The sequence below is a fragment of the Natator depressus genome, chromosome 27, assembly GCF_965152275.1.
Source record: "Natator depressus isolate rNatDep1 chromosome 27, rNatDep2.hap1, whole genome shotgun sequence".
Taxonomy (NCBI): domain Eukaryota; kingdom Metazoa; phylum Chordata; order Testudines; family Cheloniidae; genus Natator; species Natator depressus.
The window spans coordinates 11,331,332-11,347,153 of NC_134260.1; the positions used below are offsets into that span (position 1 = coordinate 11,331,332).

At 52.7% G+C, this 15,822-nt stretch overlaps 1 protein-coding gene across 1 annotated transcript in view; it reads right to left on the bottom strand.

Annotated features, from left to right (window-relative positions):
* GPR179 (G protein-coupled receptor 179) overlaps nt 1-15,822 on the bottom strand; it is a 36,378-nt gene continuing 20,556 nt past the window's right edge. Inside the window, exons 6-11 of the mRNA XM_074940398.1 lie at nt 14,865-14,974; nt 13,046-13,284; nt 11,469-11,607; nt 9,860-9,965; nt 8,432-8,578; nt 1-6,923 (exon numbers count right to left, since the gene is read on the bottom strand). Of these exons, the coding sequence (XP_074796499.1) occupies nt 2,907-6,923; nt 8,432-8,578; nt 9,860-9,965; nt 11,469-11,607; nt 13,046-13,284; nt 14,865-14,974 (4,758 nt within the window). The 3' untranslated portion in view covers nt 1-2,906. The remainder of the gene's footprint in view (nt 6,924-8,431; nt 8,579-9,859; nt 9,966-11,468; nt 11,608-13,045; nt 13,285-14,864; nt 14,975-15,822) is intronic.

Here is a 15,822-nt window from a genome sequence, read left to right on the forward strand (position 1 = left end):
GGATATAGATAACTCTCTTTATTCTCTGTATGTACATTTTCTTACACAATCGGATGATCCCGTGTGACATTCAGCGCTGAAACAGTCACGTACGCTATACGGCATCGCAACTCCCTACGGACACAGTGAAAGTAAAGGACGGGAGGGGAGAGGAGACAAATCCTGGGCCAAAGCCACGCGATGGGGGATGAAGCTAAAACATTCACTTTTGCTGTCTCTGACCTCACTGCTCCCATCTGAATGGGACAGGTGGCAAAGGTGAGGAATACTGGGAAGCTACTGTCCCGAGCAGCCCTGACTCCTGGAGAGAAGGGGAGAGGGCCAAGATCAAGTTGGTAGAACTGGCATCTCTCTCACAGCGCTTTCTCTGTCATGGTCTCAGACCTATGCTAAGCTGGGCAGAGCTTGGGGCTGGGTGGGGACCTCTAAGGCTGGCCCTGGCCATTCTCCCCCCGTTTCTCTCCTCGTGGGGAAAGCTTTCCTTTGTATTTCTCTTTCTGTCCATGGTCAATAATTGTCCCATGGTCAATCTGCCGCTGCCCACGTCAGGCACCGTGTTTCCTCCTGTGGAAAGTTCCAGGGCGAGGAAGTTGTGTGCACCTTCCGTTGTACAATTCCCACCTGTTTTAAGGAGAGGGGAGAGGTCATGGGGAGAACGGGGCACTGTCTAGAGCCAGGCACGGGGTGGGCAGGTAGGCACTGCTGGCTTCCCAGACGCCCCTCTGCTGACGCACCTTGGTCCTTGCCCAGCAGCACTTGTGCTCTCCTGACTAGGGCCTAAGGGCCCGCTGCATTGATCCATGCTGCTCAGGCTCCCAGCATATGCCCTCCTCTACACAGGGGCCCTTTCTTGGGCTGCTGCAGCATTAGGCCCTTTTGGGGACTGGGCTTCCAGCAGGCGTAACATCTCCCAACTCCACCTAAAAATTGGTGCAGGGTGGGGAGGGGGACAGGACAATAAAGGCATCCAGGAAAATACATCTCTCTGTGTCGCCTAAAAGTGAAGGCTTGCTATTCTTGACCGTGAAAATGAAAGCGATTACCCTTCCTGGGGAGGCTTGGATGCCTTCTGGGCCAAGAAGCAGAATTGTAGCCCTAGGCATGTTTGCGCAGGGTGTGATCACACAGACACGCACAGTAACCGGTAATGACAAAGTGCTTTGGAAAGTTAGTGGCATTGTTAGTTAAGACAATAAACACCCTTAAGTTGGAGTTCCCGTGACAGCGGTGTAACAGTGCCGTGTATTTAGCCAGCTGCGTCACTGGTACCGCGGTGACTGATCCCTGGGGTTCGTTAATACCGAGGTTTCTAAAAGCGAAGCATTGGAAGGGCCTGAAGGTTAGTTTATTCCCCGGGAAGACATCCAGAGATTTGTGGCAAGAGAAAAGAGAATCACTGACTCACAAATAACATGCAGGCACTGAGCCAGCATCGCTCGAATGAAACAAAAATGGCTCGTTTCAGATACGTGAAATTCGTGTGACTGGTTCAGGGCCTCTGTGGGGAATTTAAAAGTAACTTAATTTGAAATCTAGGCAACAGAGTGACACGCAACTGGAGTGGAACATAAGCAGCAGTTTGTTTATCTCAAGCTTCAAAATCTGAACTAGACTACTGGAGTTACCCTTCACCAAAATGAAGATGGCTGCAGCGTTCGACGAGTGATCGGTTGGGGTGTTGGCAATGACTTGAAAAGCATCTTCCCTTTCCTACTCGGCCTCATCTTTGCATTGACCCTGTCCACATGTTCCACCTCATTATTATGTTTCGTTCGGCTCTGCACAATAGGCTTTTCATTGACATTCAAGGTCCGAGCCTGTCAATTGCAGAAGTCTCTCAATACCCGTTGTCTTCAAATTTTAGACTCCAGTTGTGTGCCCAAAGTGCTGCTTATTACGCCAAACACAACTGTTTCCCTGTTGCCTTGTCCTCCCCTGTGTGTTATGTTTTCTCCACTGGCTGGCTAGCTTCCCTCTGTTGCTAAGATTGGTAACTCTTTGGGGCAAGGACTGCCTTGTCATTACAGACTCAGCGCTCGGCACAGTGGAGTCTTGATCCTGACTGGGGCCTCCACCATAATACAAATGTTAAACATCAACAATAATTTGAAGGTGCTCAGCACCTTGCAGGAGGTGACCTTGGCAGGCTCAGGCCTGGGAGAGAGGGTCAGTGACTTGGGAAAATACAAACCTCAATGTAAGTAGCTCAAGGGAGCAGTAAGGTTCCTCAGATAGGCTAAGGATGAGCAGCATTTTGGGTGTAAGGCTTATCGACTCCTCATTAAGTTTGATTTATCCTCCTGTATGGGCCCATTGGTTGGGCACCAAGGAGTTCCATGCACTTCCAGACTATCAGCTAACTGAGACATAGCTGTAAACGGAGAATCATATGATGGACGCCAAGCACATCCCTCCTCATTTCACCAGAGCTCGCAGCCGAGACTTTTTGTTTAGCGAGTTACAGTTTTAGATGAGCGCGTTGGACATATGGCTGGTGGAAGTGTGTGAGGCTGGCTTTAGGATGGTCTTAACGCTTTCCAATACCACTGGTTTGACAAAGAGGACACAACGGAACCTCGCTATGTGTTGACAGACAAAAGATGGAATCTGCGGAGTGTCACAGTTGACTTGGGTTTTCAGTGAAGGCAGAAAATTGCAACTGTCCCCTGACAGGAGTGGCCCATAGAGAGTCCAAGTGTGGTTCATTTCCACTAACTGAGAGGATCAAGGATATTTGCGTCTGGGATTTTGTCACCCACGCCATTGACTGTCAGTGTAGGATTCAATCATGTCCTTAATCCAGGTTTGGTGGACACGCAGTAGGCGGGGCTAAGAATTGAAGCAATCATTGGTTGAAGTCGCCTTCTCGCCTCATCTGCATCCGTTTCCCACCCTCATGGAAAAAGCTACTCACAGTCCCATGGGACATCTGATTTGGTTGGGCTGGGACCCCTGGTTTCCTCTCTCCGTTTTTCTGCTGTTTTGCTTCTGGCTGGGGTGGCGTGGATGGGACTGACGTCTCCCGCCTCCAGCCGACGCGCCTCCGAGGTTTTGCTGGTTTCTGCTCCATCCTTTGCAGCCGCCGTTGGAGCCCCTTCCGCTTCCCACGGGCAGATGTCTGCCGTCCCACTGCCACCTGTGCTAAGACACCTGGCCACGCCCGCTTCCCGGGGGGGCACATCTGCCATCATGCTGTGGGCTTTGCTGAAACCTCTCAGGGGCTTGGGGTCAGGCACGAGGCGATGCAGCGGCTTGTGTTCGGCCTGGCCCGTGGGTTTATTTTTTGATTTTTTTGGCTGGGCTGTTGGAGTTCCCGTAACAGCTGTGCTGGCTGTTTCCATGGCCTGCTTTTCAGTCCGACTGGGCAAGGCTCCTTCGACGTCCCACGGGCATATTTCTGCCTTCGAACTTTCTTTCTCAACCGCTTTTGGATCTAATCCTTCCCAAGGGCAAATATCAGACTTTTTGCTCTCAACGCTGTCAGATTTCCTCGATGAAATTTTGCCCAGGTCAGTTGTTATAGAGGAGTCCTCCCAGGGGCAGATGGACTCTCGCTGGCTGCTTCCCTTCTCCAGCATTTTAGATGGGATGTCTCCAGTTCCTCTTGAACCTGTCTCCTCCCCCACACTTGTGTCCTGTCTTAATTTCCCTTTATCTGATGGAGCTTCAGACACTTTCCCAGGGCATATTTCAGCTTTAATGCTGGCTTCAACCTCCTGGCTTTCCCAAGGGCAAATGTCTGCCTTTTTGCTCTCCACATTGCCGGATTTCTTTGAAGGGCCTTTGAATGGTTCAAAGCTTTTACTGTCTGTTTTTACAGAGGATTCCTCCACACTCATGGTCTCCCAGGGGCAGATGGACTCTCGCTGGCTGCTTCCCTTCTCCAGCATTTTAGATGGACTCGCTGCTGCTTTCAAGGTGATGCTCTGGTCGCCTTTGGAGAGACCAACTTTCTCCTGTGTTTTTTTCTCTGGTGGAGTCTCAGCCACCTCCCAGGGGCAGATTTCAGTTTTAACACTGGCTTCAACGTCTGCATTTTCCCAGGGACAAACCTCTGCCTTCTTGCTTTCAACACTGTGCGATTTCTTTGAAGCAGCTTTATATAGATCTAGGCTCTTTGTAGCAGGCTTGATTGAGAGTTCCTCCATATCCATACTCTCCCAGGGGCAGACAGATTCTCGCTGGCTGCCCCCTGTCTCTAACTTCTTAGATGGCATATCTCTGGTCTCCCTTGAACTGGCTGTGTAAGCTTCATCCCTATCCTGTTTTGTTTTCCCTTTATCCGATGAAGTTTCAGCTGCTTCCCAGGGGCAGATTTCCATTTGAATGCTGGTTTCAACCTCTGCACTTTCCCATGGACAAACCTCTGCCTTTTTGTTATCAGCATTGTCAAATTTCTTGGAGGAAACTTTAGATAGATCAAAACTTTTGGAAACTGGTTTTATTGATGGGTCCTTCACATCCATGGTCTCCCAGGGGCAGATGGATTCCCTCTGGCTGCTCCCCTTCTCCAGTGTTTTAGATGCACCTGTTGCTTTTGACCTGATGCTCTTATCCTCTTTGGAAGTCACACCAACTTTACTTAATAAAGTTCCTTTCTCTGGTGGCGCATCAGCCACCTCCCAGGTTTCAGCGTTAACACTGGTTTCGACCTCCACTGTTTCCCACGGGCAAACCTCTGCCTTTCTGCTCTCAACGCTGTCAGATTTCTTTGAAGTCCCTTTTGGCAGATCAGTGTGTTTTGTGTCAGTTTTTGCTGACAGTTCCTCCATGTCCAAGCTCTCCCAGGGGCAGATGGCCTCTCGCTGGCTGCTTCCCTTCTCCAGTGTTTTGCCTGGACCTGCCGCTGCTTTCAGCGTGATGCTCTTGTCCCCTTTGGGAGCTCTGTCTTTACCCTGTTTCACTGGTGGAGCTTCAGTTGTGTCCACAGGGCATATTTCATTTTTGACACTGGTTATAACCTCTGCAGTTTCCCAGGGGCATGCCTCGGGATTCTTGCTGTCCATCTTGGAGTGATGGGATGTTTTAGCCTCATCCATGCTCCATTGTTGCAGGGCTCCACCAGAATGTATGGTCTCCCAGGGACACATGGATTCCCACTGGCTCCTCACCCTCTCCAGCTTCCTGCGTATGGTGCCTCCTGTGTCTTTTGAACTCCTCCTTTCTGCTCTGCTGCTTGCTTTGGCTGGCGCTGACCCCTCTTGGGCACCATCTGCTTCTTCCACACTCACCTCCCATGGGCATATTTCAAACATTTTGCTGGCGTCCTTGTTTTGCTGGGGTGGGGTTGTATTTGCCTCTTCCCAGGGGCAGATGGTGGCTTGTTTACTCATCTTCTGCCTGCTTTCCTCGGGACCTCTGGCTGCGGCCTCTCGCCTTGCCGTCCTGCCGATGGATAGCGTTGAGGTTTCCACTAGTTTGGGCTTATCGTGTCTACTGCCAGCCTCTTTTTCTTTCTCTTTCTCCCTCTGGCTCCCCTCGTCCTCCTTCCTTCCTTTAACACTGCTCTTCTCCCTTGCCCGGTTAAACGCTCTAATGGCTAACCCTAAACTCTTGAGGGAGCTTTTCTGGGGGGAGATTTTAAGGCTTTGGGCTTTTGCCAGAGAGCTGTTTGGTTTCTCAGCGCCTCCTGGTTTGCTCAGCTGGTCCTGCTGACTCTGATTGAAACCTTCCTCCTCCGCCAGTTCCCACGGGCATATTTCCACAGCAAAGGAAGGTCCAGACAGCAGCCTGCTCTTCCCAGGCGTGGACGAAGGTTGCACATTATCTTCTCCCCGCTCTGCCTTCTCCATCTTTCCCGCAAGCTCCTCCACCTCCCATGGACAGCTGTAGATCAGCGCACCTGTATCTTTGGAGGCCTGACCGGGAGTGTCTGTGGCAGGCCGCATGTGCTCCTGAGCGTCCCAGGGGGCAACCTCGCTCCTTTCGAGACTGTGAGCCAAGCTTTGGTACCTGATGGGTGGTTGTGGCGGTGTTCTCCTGCTGACAGGGGGCACCCTCCCCGACAGGTGAGAGCTGTCAACGCTGATGCTTTTCATCGGGGCATACGTGACGTGTTTCTGCACCTTGCTGTCTGGTGGGGTCACTTCCTCCCCCCAGGGGCAAACGGTGGCCCTGTCAAAGCTGTCTTGCAGGAAGAAGCTCACGGTCCCTTGGGCTACGTCGTCGCTCTGCGGCTGCTTCCCTTCCTCCGGGGCCTGCTCAGTGGCCTCCCCGCCATCCGCCTGCCCTGGGGATTGCATTTCAGGAGTGGAAGCTCCCTCCTTCCCCTTCCCCTCCTTTTCTCCAGCTTGTTCACAGCTGTCTTCCAAATACGCCCGGCTGGTCAACAGCAGGGCCTTCTCTCTGGTGCTCATGAGGACGCTGAGGGATTTCTGCAAGGGGGAGGGTTTGGGGTGAAGGGGTTTCTTGTCCGCCAACAGGTTGTGGGCACTGGCAGACTTGTAGACGAGGGGGGCCGAGTCCAGGGAATCGCCTTGGGTTCTCTCGGCGGCTTTCTTGGCCAGCTTTTTCCTCATCAAGGTGTCCAGCAGTGGGGGTTCCTTGCAGACGCTGTCGCGCCTGGGGGGCGAGGAGCCCTCCTTGGTGTCCTGCACGTGGTCGTAGGTGCTGTGGGACTTCCTCAGAGAGAAGGCTTTGTGCCTGGAGGAGTCATCTTTCACCTTCACGCTGGAGCTGCCGGAGTCCAGAAGCCTTCTTTTGTAGGAGCCGGAGCGACTCCCACCGCCACCCGCGCCGGAGCTCTCCTTGCCCTCTCTGCTGCACTGCCGAGACACGGACTCTGGTATCTCGGTGATGCGCCTCATAATGGAGCGGCCCAGGCCCTTCTTGGAGCTCCTCTTTTTCTGAAGGTGAGGGTTGTTGGCGGTCATCTTCTTGGTTTTGTGGATCTCCAGCTGCGTGTAAAGCTTTTTTAATTCATCCTACACGTTGAGTGGCGTTTGGGAAGGCAGAGGAGAGAGGATAAAAAGAAAGGAACACAGATAAATATATAAAAACCTCTTATTCAATCAAAGTTTAACACCACCACTTGGTTGGCTCGGCTTTGGAGCTAAAACCATAGGCCTCTGCTCCTTGAGTGAAAGGACCAGGTCTGTTAGCTTGGGAAATGGTAGCCAACCAGCCGGCCAGGCTTATGTTGGAAAACGGGTGCACGAGACACCAGGGGGGAAGTTCAGAATCAAACTCTTTTTTGTTTTTCGGCCAATGTCTTCGAATTTATTTTCATCTACAGAAAACAAATTTTCCACAGAAAACAAATCCATTTGCTGCCCAGCTCTTAGCTATTCTCTGCAAACCCAGGAATTAACAGCAAGACCGGTTGCTCCCGGGATGGGCTGACAAGGGGAGCACATACCCTGGAGAGCTATATAGCCTCCCATAGTGAGATAAGAAATCTGATCCAATCAGGGATGAGTCATGTTTACTCAGTTTCCCCTCCCCTCTCACCAGGGTGAGTTTCTAAGCCCCAATTTCCAGTCGTTGGGCTGATCGGGACATCGCAGAGCGAATCTTGATTAAACTGGATCATCCGGTCCTTTTGAGGGGTGTTTTTTCAGGGGTGGGATTTTCAGAAGGAGGTGCCTAAATCCCATTGGAAGGCTCCTCATGGCCCTTTGCGCCTATGAACGTCTGAAATGTACGTCAGCCTCTGGGTTCATTTTCCTTTTGATCAGGGGTGTAAAATGTGTCTGGATTTCCTACAGAAGAGGGGTGGAAAGGAAGGGAGAGCAGTGGTGAGGGGGTTTGGATTGAGCTGGGATACAGCCATCCATTGTATCCGTTCATGCAGGATTTTTAAACCCCTGATTAATAATAATAATAATAATAATTAATAAAGAGCCCAAGATGCTGGGCGCCCACAGCAGCTGCTGAAGCCAACTGGCACTGCAGGTGCTCAGCACCTTGGAAAACCAGACTCCTCATTGCTAGCCCCTAAAGGTGCAAAGGAAAAACCCTCCACTTGTGACCCGTTGCAGCGGTCCGTGCCTGGGTCTTCAGCAAGGCAGACAGAACCAACCGGCCTGTGGGGTGACTCCTGTGAGTAAGGGCTGACAGATCAGGCCCGGATAAAGCTGTAAACTTGGCACACCCCCGGCCCCCATTTCAACTGAGTGTTGACTCTGGAGACTAACAATGACACTGTCGAGGTCAGCCTTATTGACTACTTTGCTACTGACGGTCCCACGTTCTCCACTGCTGCTGGAGGATGGGTGAAGCAGCCCCTGCTTCCACCCCCTGTCCCATGATCGCGGAGGGATGTCACCCCTCACTCGAGGAGGGAAGGGAGATCCACGAAAGCCCCAGGGCAGGCATAACCCTCGCCACCCCTTTTTTGTTTGCTTCAGGAGAAAGACTGCAAAAGGCAACTCTTACTCTGCACAGTCCTGTATAGCTAGCATCAAAAGAAGGTCCTGAGTGTGCCACCCACCCGAATGTCATCGGGGTCAAGACTGTGCTCGCTCCAAGCCGACGTGATGCTGCTGTTCAGGTAGGAGCCCGAGCGCCGCATGTCCAGCTCGTCCTCGTAGACCTCCGCCGCGATCTCCTCCCGCAGGGGCGATTTGGCATGCAAGAACTGGGGGAAGAGAGCGGTGGCAGGGGTTGAAGCCCTTGCTGCTTGCAGGCTGGGGTTGTCAGGGCAGCCGGGGGAGTTTGGCCCGCAAATGCACCTATCTCCTCTTGGACGCCTTTGCAAAACCCGGTGCCATCTCACCTCTCTTTCTCCTTAATGGCCTGGGGCATGTCTTCGCTGCAGAGTTATGCCTGGAGTGTCCCCCCTCGCTCGAGTCCCAGCCACACACGCGAACTCTTCTCCCGAGCGCGGTGGGGCTGTTGACATCAGTTGCTCGGCCTTAGAGAGGGAATAGGCTACCGATCGAGTGAACTCAGCTGCCTCAGCGGCCTCTCTGTCGTGTGGACGCAGGCTAGCTCCGTTTTGACTGACTCCCAAAGACCCCCATGATACGCCCCCCCCCCCCCCCCCCGGGGAGCGTGCGCAAGGCCGGTGTGGACACAGCCGCTGGGGTGCTGTCATGTGGCCGCGCTCCCTTGAGCGAGGCCAACTTGAGAGGAGCAACCTGGGTGTAGATAACTGGAGTGAACTCTGCAGTGAAGACAGACGCCTCCTGTCACCCCACCTGGGCCGAGCCTGCAGTAGGCCGTAGACCCTGGCTTCACTGCAGCTTTGCACCAGTTAACCGGCGTGGTTGGCGCTAAACCCCTCAGTCACTCAGATACTAGCCAGGGCAGCTAATGGTGCATCACCCCTGCTGGAGGCCTTGGTACCCTGTTTTTTGGCAGCACCCCTGAATGGTACCTGAGTGACTAGTTTGGCTGGCCCTCCTTCCTCCCAGCTCTCTGTGCAGTGGGATAACCCAGAATGCATTGCCCACCACTGCAATACATGCAAGCCCTCATACACTATCTACCCCTCTGCCAGCTCTGCACCCCAGCCCTGGGCATGGGGGGCACTGCTGGGCAGGCTGGAGGAGGGAAGGGGAGTAACAGGGACTGACCTGTCCCGCTGCAAAGTCCCATGGGGCAGTCCTTGCTGCACCGTCCCCTACTGTTTCTGAATCAGGGAGGTATCAATTGCCTTCCTGTTGTCTCAGTCCATCCAAGGACAAATCTGCCCCTCTATTTCCAATGCTGCAGCATCTGCACATGGTTATCCCTTGCGGGCCAGGCAGTTCACGAGGAGCAGGCAGGCTGTTTAGCTTGTTAGGGATGGCTCTGGATGCTTGTAAAGGATTTAAAAAGGGGAATCTACCCCAAAGGTAACTGGGAAGGGAAAGCAGGATTGTGTTTTCAGCCTCCGGGAGACCAATGCTGGGGGAAGAGGCCGGAGGCGGGTTACCTTTGGGATGAAGAGCAGTGCCAGCGTCATGGTAATGGTGACATGCGTATGAATAAAGAACAGCAGCAGCGTCCAGTCGGGATGCAGCGAGGGAACCATCACGAACCTAGACGGGGTGGGGGGAGACGTAATTTACAGAGGGCCGGACTTGGTGTTTCTTCCCCATGGCCTTGGGGAATAAAATCTTACCCGCACATTTGCAAAAGGGGTTGGGGGCTAAAGGCCCAGTGACGGCGGCTGGGAAGCTTCCCATGCACTCTGTTTGACTTTGGATCCGGACCAAGAGAGGCACCGCATAAAAGCTTTGGGCCAGATCCCCTTTGCTCTGCCCCTTCCTTGTGCAGCCAGTGACAATGCCTTTGTTCAGGGGCCTGATTCACCTCTCCTGGCCCCTGGTGTAAGTCAGCAGTAGCTCCACTGACGCCAGTGGCTTTACATGGATGTAACACAGCTGGGGGGCGGGGAACCCATCCCAATGGGAGTTTGGCCTGAGAAAAGCCTGATTAAAAACAAAAAAAGTCCCCAGCATTTGGCCTGTCTAATTAAATTATCCCACCCCTTCGCTGGGCAAGGCGGGGGTGCCGTCCCAAAGTATTCAGGTGATGTCCCCAAAACAAGAACCCCTCCCCAGCAGTTGCTTGCTGTCCTGCTAGTTGGTGCATACCTACACTCTGCATTTACCTGTCAGAATAACCCCTCGCTCTTATCTAGCGCGGTTCATCTGTAGATCTCAAAGCGCTTTACAAAGGTTGGTCCCGTTATCTCCATTTTACAGATGGGGAAACTGAGGCATGGAGCAAGGCTGCGACTTGCTGAACATCACCCAGCAAACAAGTTGCAGAGCCAGGAATAGAAGCCAGGTCTCCGGGGCGCTACCCTTTAGGCAACGCTGCCAGTCTCCTTCGGTACTAACACTCTCAGGAGTGGACCTCTCTAGCTCTACCAAGGTGGTAAGTATTATTCTCCACAATGTGCTGCTGGGGGTGGGAAACTGAGGCTCCGAGTGGTTAAAGTGATGCGCCTTATGTGAGACAGAGAGTCAGTGACTAGAACCCAGGATTTCTCGGACTTCCACTCTCCTCCTCTAGCCTCTGAACGACTCTCCCTCCTGCTGGGAGTGGAACCCAGACATCCTGAACCCCATCCTCTGCTCTAAGCACTAGGCCCCATTGCGGAGCATATAGCACCCTGGGTTGGTGGGACAGTGCAGGGGGCACTGGTCCTGTTGTACACCGTTGGGGATCTCACTCTGCAGTGCTCGTTCGGGGGCTGGGGATCTTGCTCGTGCTGGGAGCTGAGCTGGGAGATCAGAAGAGGGAGGAGGAAAGAGCTGCCCGTTGGGGTGACCTGGTTTTGAATGAGCTCAAGTTGCCACTTGCACTTGACCTGCCCCCATGACTGACATCTACAGCACAAGACTCAGCGGGTGTGCAAAATCTAGGTCCAGCCCTGGCGGGAGAGGGGGGTGGGATTGTGTTTGTTGCTGACATGTGAGTCTCCAGCTCCCTTTCTGTCTGAACTGGACTGAGCTGTGGGGCACCCAGGGCAGAGAGAGCACCAGGTCCTGCAGCCAAAGGGAACCTCTGGCTGGGTGATTCCCCATCCCCACCTGACAACGTGGAAGGCTGCAGAGATGATCATCTCATTGTGCAGGGCGATGCCCATGTAGCGAGGTTCATGGAAGGCAGAGGGCACCGTCCGGGTGGCATAGCACAAGAAGCTGCCCCAGAATAAGAAGAGCATCTCAGCTGGCAGGAGAAAAAGAGAGATGAGTAGTAAAGGCCAGGGCCCGTTTCTCTAGGACATTCATTTTTTATATCGAGACACTCTGGTCCATGGAGCTGAGGTGCCAGCCGGTTGATGGTCTAGTTAAGGCGAGCTAGCTGGCATGAACTCTCTGTTAGGAGGGCAGCCTTCTTCCATGCCCATCCTCCAAGCACTTCTCTCTGCCTAGAGCCAGAATGGCCTGTATGCCGCAAGCCCAGATTGATTACGGGGCAGGATCACTGTGGTTCTGAAGGCAGCGTTGTGATCCCCAGAACCACGGCACATTATTAGAGTCGTCAGGACCAGGATGGGAAAGAGGGGTAGCCCTGGAGACCTGCCTGGATATCTCCTCTATTTTGTTTTATTTACCTCTCTCTGCATCCGTGGACATATACCCACAAGAGAGAACAGGAGGGGAAGCCCGTATGTGTGGATTGCACTATAAGTCCAATAGCTTCCACTACTTTGCTTCTGCCGCAGATCCCAGACATTGTGCCTTCGAGCACGCGTCTCCCCATCAGTGCCCGGTGCGGGACATCCCCATGTTGCCCAGGTAGGTGCAGGAGCCTGAAAGGAGGCCTGCCCAGCACCTCCACAGCACAGTGGGTGGAGTGGAGGACCAACAGCAGAGGGTTCTCCCATGACGGGCGTCTCAGTGCTAACGCGCGGCCTTTCGTTATTAGCCAGGCGCATTTCCAGGAGCCATTCTGCCCCTCCTTGCCACGAGCCAGGCTCTGCCACTCTCGCTCCTCTCAGGTGGTACCTTAAAGCAGGAATAATCCCGCTGAGGCGACTTGGGGAGCAGGGTAAGCGTCAGTATAAAAACCCGGCCCTGTATGGTTTACATTGAACCTGCTTGTGGCTTTCCTGTCTCCTTGCTGAGAATTGCTCTGTGCCAGAACTGGTCGCAGTGCATATGTCTACACTGCACACTAAGCTTGGGTTCTGACTCAGGTTTGAGCCCAAGCCCCCACTTCTGTCCACACACAAATCAGTCTGACCCAGGTCAGCAAGCACTCCGGACCCAAGTCCTAGGACCTTGCTAGGTGGGTGGCTCAGAGCCCAAGCCCTGCTGAGACTTGGGTCCAAGCCCTGTTGTTTTGCAATGTGGACACAGTTCAAGCCACAGACTTGAGTCAGAAGAACATGTTAGCACGGCTGCGAGACCCAGGTCCAGCAATTGTAAACCCAGGTTTACACTGCAGGGTGGACTCTCAAGCGTGGGATTGGAAACACCGAGTCCACAAGCCTGGGTCCTACAGACAAGCCCACTGAGTCTCTTTAAGCACCCTGCCCCATTTGGGGGCTCTGTGTCCTTAGACCTTTGTAGACTCTGGTACAATGACATCTCTGGGCAAACTAAAGGCCCCCTCCCCTCCCTCTCTTGTGATGTCCGAAGCTTCGGACGCAGGGTCTCACCCACAACCATCATGTAGTCCCACCGGTCATGGTCGCAGATGTAGAACTGAAGCCCCTTGGCAGTCTGAGAGCGGATCACCAGCGGGATGTTCTTATCGATGTTCTCCAACATCCCCACCGTCCAGGCGGCCAGGAACCAGAGCACCAAGAGCAGGATCAGCCCCAGCATCTTCAGCACCCGCCCGCTGGTCATGTAGGGCATTCGCTGGGCTGAGCGGGAGAGGAACACCTTCAGCACCCTGCGTAACAGAGAGGGAGGAGGTGACTGTAGCTTCCCCGTGGGTCTTTCCTTCGATGGCCAGCTGATGGCGGACTTAGGACTTCCTGGGGTCCCTTTGTGCCGGGTGGGTTTTAACCTGAGCGCTCTGGAGTCTATTGCATCTTGTCTGCACTGTCGCGCCGCTAAAGGAAAAGCCCACCTGACAGAAGGGTATTAAAATATTAATTATATCAGGTCCAAGGCCATGCAGGTATCTGCAAACTAGCACGAGGCTGAGAGTTCAACAGCGAGATTGTAAACCCCTTGGGTGGGAGAACTGTCTCTTTGTCCTGTGTTTGTACAGCACCTGGCACATTGGGGGCCAGGCGGCTCCTGGGTGCTACGATAATACAAATAATTAATCATAATAAACAAAATGACCCCCTCTTGTATGGAGCAAGTTCTGCCCGTATGCCTATAGACCAACATTGGGCCTGGGTGAATTATGGTTTTTAATTGAGTTTGGATGTTAGCATGTGTGATAAGCCCAAAGCACGTGACCCAAAAGAAGGAGATCCTGAGAAAGTTGGGTTGTTTGTGTTAGATCTGTGTGAATCTTCCCATACCAGCAGGAGTTTATTGAAAATTTGGGTTGAGGCAAGAAAAAGAAAAATACGGTTAATTGGGTACCAGGGGCAGTAAATAATTGGTGATATAGGTTTGTTAAATTTATTATAAAGAACTGCTTAGGAAGAAATATGGCAAAAAGACAAGAAGAAAAACCTTAAAAAGGGGGGCCCAGCCCTTAATCTTGTCTTAACTGGACCCGTGGATAGGGTTCAGGTCTTATCTGCCTCATTTGGCTTTAGCTAAGGTCCAGCATCTGGCAATGACATCTCTTGTTTATTATAGTGTAGACAAGGCAAGGGTTTTAGGGGTTTCTTTGTCACAGCTGTTACCTTCCACTATAGCATGACTGCAGGGAGGCCAGGATCTCCCGAGCCTGAGCCAGTTGTGAGTTTCTGACCAATGTTCATTGTTGGTAGGCTATCGAGTGTAAGTGCATATACGCTTGTATTTGTGATTTGGATGTAATCGACACCAAGTGGCTTTTGGACTTGTGTGGCAGCTGAGCTGTGGTGAAACTTAGTACATGTATTAGGGAAATTATTTCCAGTTCTGCTCCTCACTGGAACAATTTACCAAGGATCAGGGGGAGGGATAGCTCAGTGGTTTGAGCATTGGCCTGCTAAACCCAGGGTTGTGAGTTCAATCCTTGAGGGGGCCATTTAGGGATCTGGAGCAAAAATTGGGGATTGGCCCTGCTTTGAGCAGGGGGTTGGACTAGATGACCTCCTGAGGTCCCTTCCAACCCTGATATCCTATGATCAGAGTGGATTCTCCATCCCTGGCCATTTTAAAATCAAGACTGGATGTTTTTCGAAAAGATCTGCTCTAGGAATTATTTCTGGGGCAGTCCTATGGCCTGTGTCAGATGGGAGATGAGCCTGGTTGTTCACAATGGTCCCCGTTTGGCTTTGGACTCTATGAAACAGCTGCTGGTGGGAGGGCTTGTAGAAAGAGGTGCTGTCTGATGGGTCATTGCCCTGGCTGTGTTACCTGTACAGCTTGAGGGTGATGGTCCCGTAGACGATGGCAAACCCAAGCATGCGCACCCAGCGCAGGATGATGCAGCGGAAAATGCTCGGCTTGAAGTACAGGATAAACACCTGGACAGAAAGGCGAGAGGGGGTGACTCCGGGGCAGCTCAGATCTCTGTCTGGGGAAGCTGGGAAGGCCTTACTTGCTGCTCTGACTTCCCCAGCTCGACCTGCACCTGAGATTTGGGTCCCAGTTCTCATTTGCACTTGTGGACCTTTGAGACTGCTCTGGCAGCCTTTTGGGGTGTTATAATGGATGTCAGGGATGTTAACAGCCACATTGAGGCCCCGGGATGTCGCCAGTGCAGTGGAAAAAGAGATCGGGGCTCCTCTAGCCTCAGACAAAAGTTGTGTTGTTGGATTGGGTTAGCCACCAAGTTCTAACAAAACATCTTGTATCTTCGTCTAGACAGAGCCTTCGTGTAAATGTGAATTAGGCCCGACGTCGTCTGTGCAGTGTTGTGCATCAGAACCCTAGCATGATTCACAGAAAGGACTGGATGTTTCTGTGGATAATGGGAATTTTACAGCTAGCAAATACTAACCAAAGTCAGCAATAGTTTAAAAGAGGCATAAACCCTCTGGCTTCCGAGCATGAGCCCCACTCTGCCAATTCCTACCCCCTCAGGTGGAAACCTCCCCTGGGGGTAGGCGATTCCATAAGTGCAGGGTTTCTTGTGCCCGCCTTTGAAGCAGCGGGTCCTGGCCACTTGTGGAGACTGTTGTGACATAAGAACATAAGAACGGCCATGTTAGGTCAGACCAAAGGTCCATCTAGCCCAGTATCCTGTCTTCTGACAGGTGCCAGGTGCCCCAGAGGGAATGAACAGAACAGGTGATCATGAAGTGATCCATCCCCTGTCACCCATTCCCAGCTTCTGGCAAACAGAGGCTAGGGACACCATCCCTCCCATCCT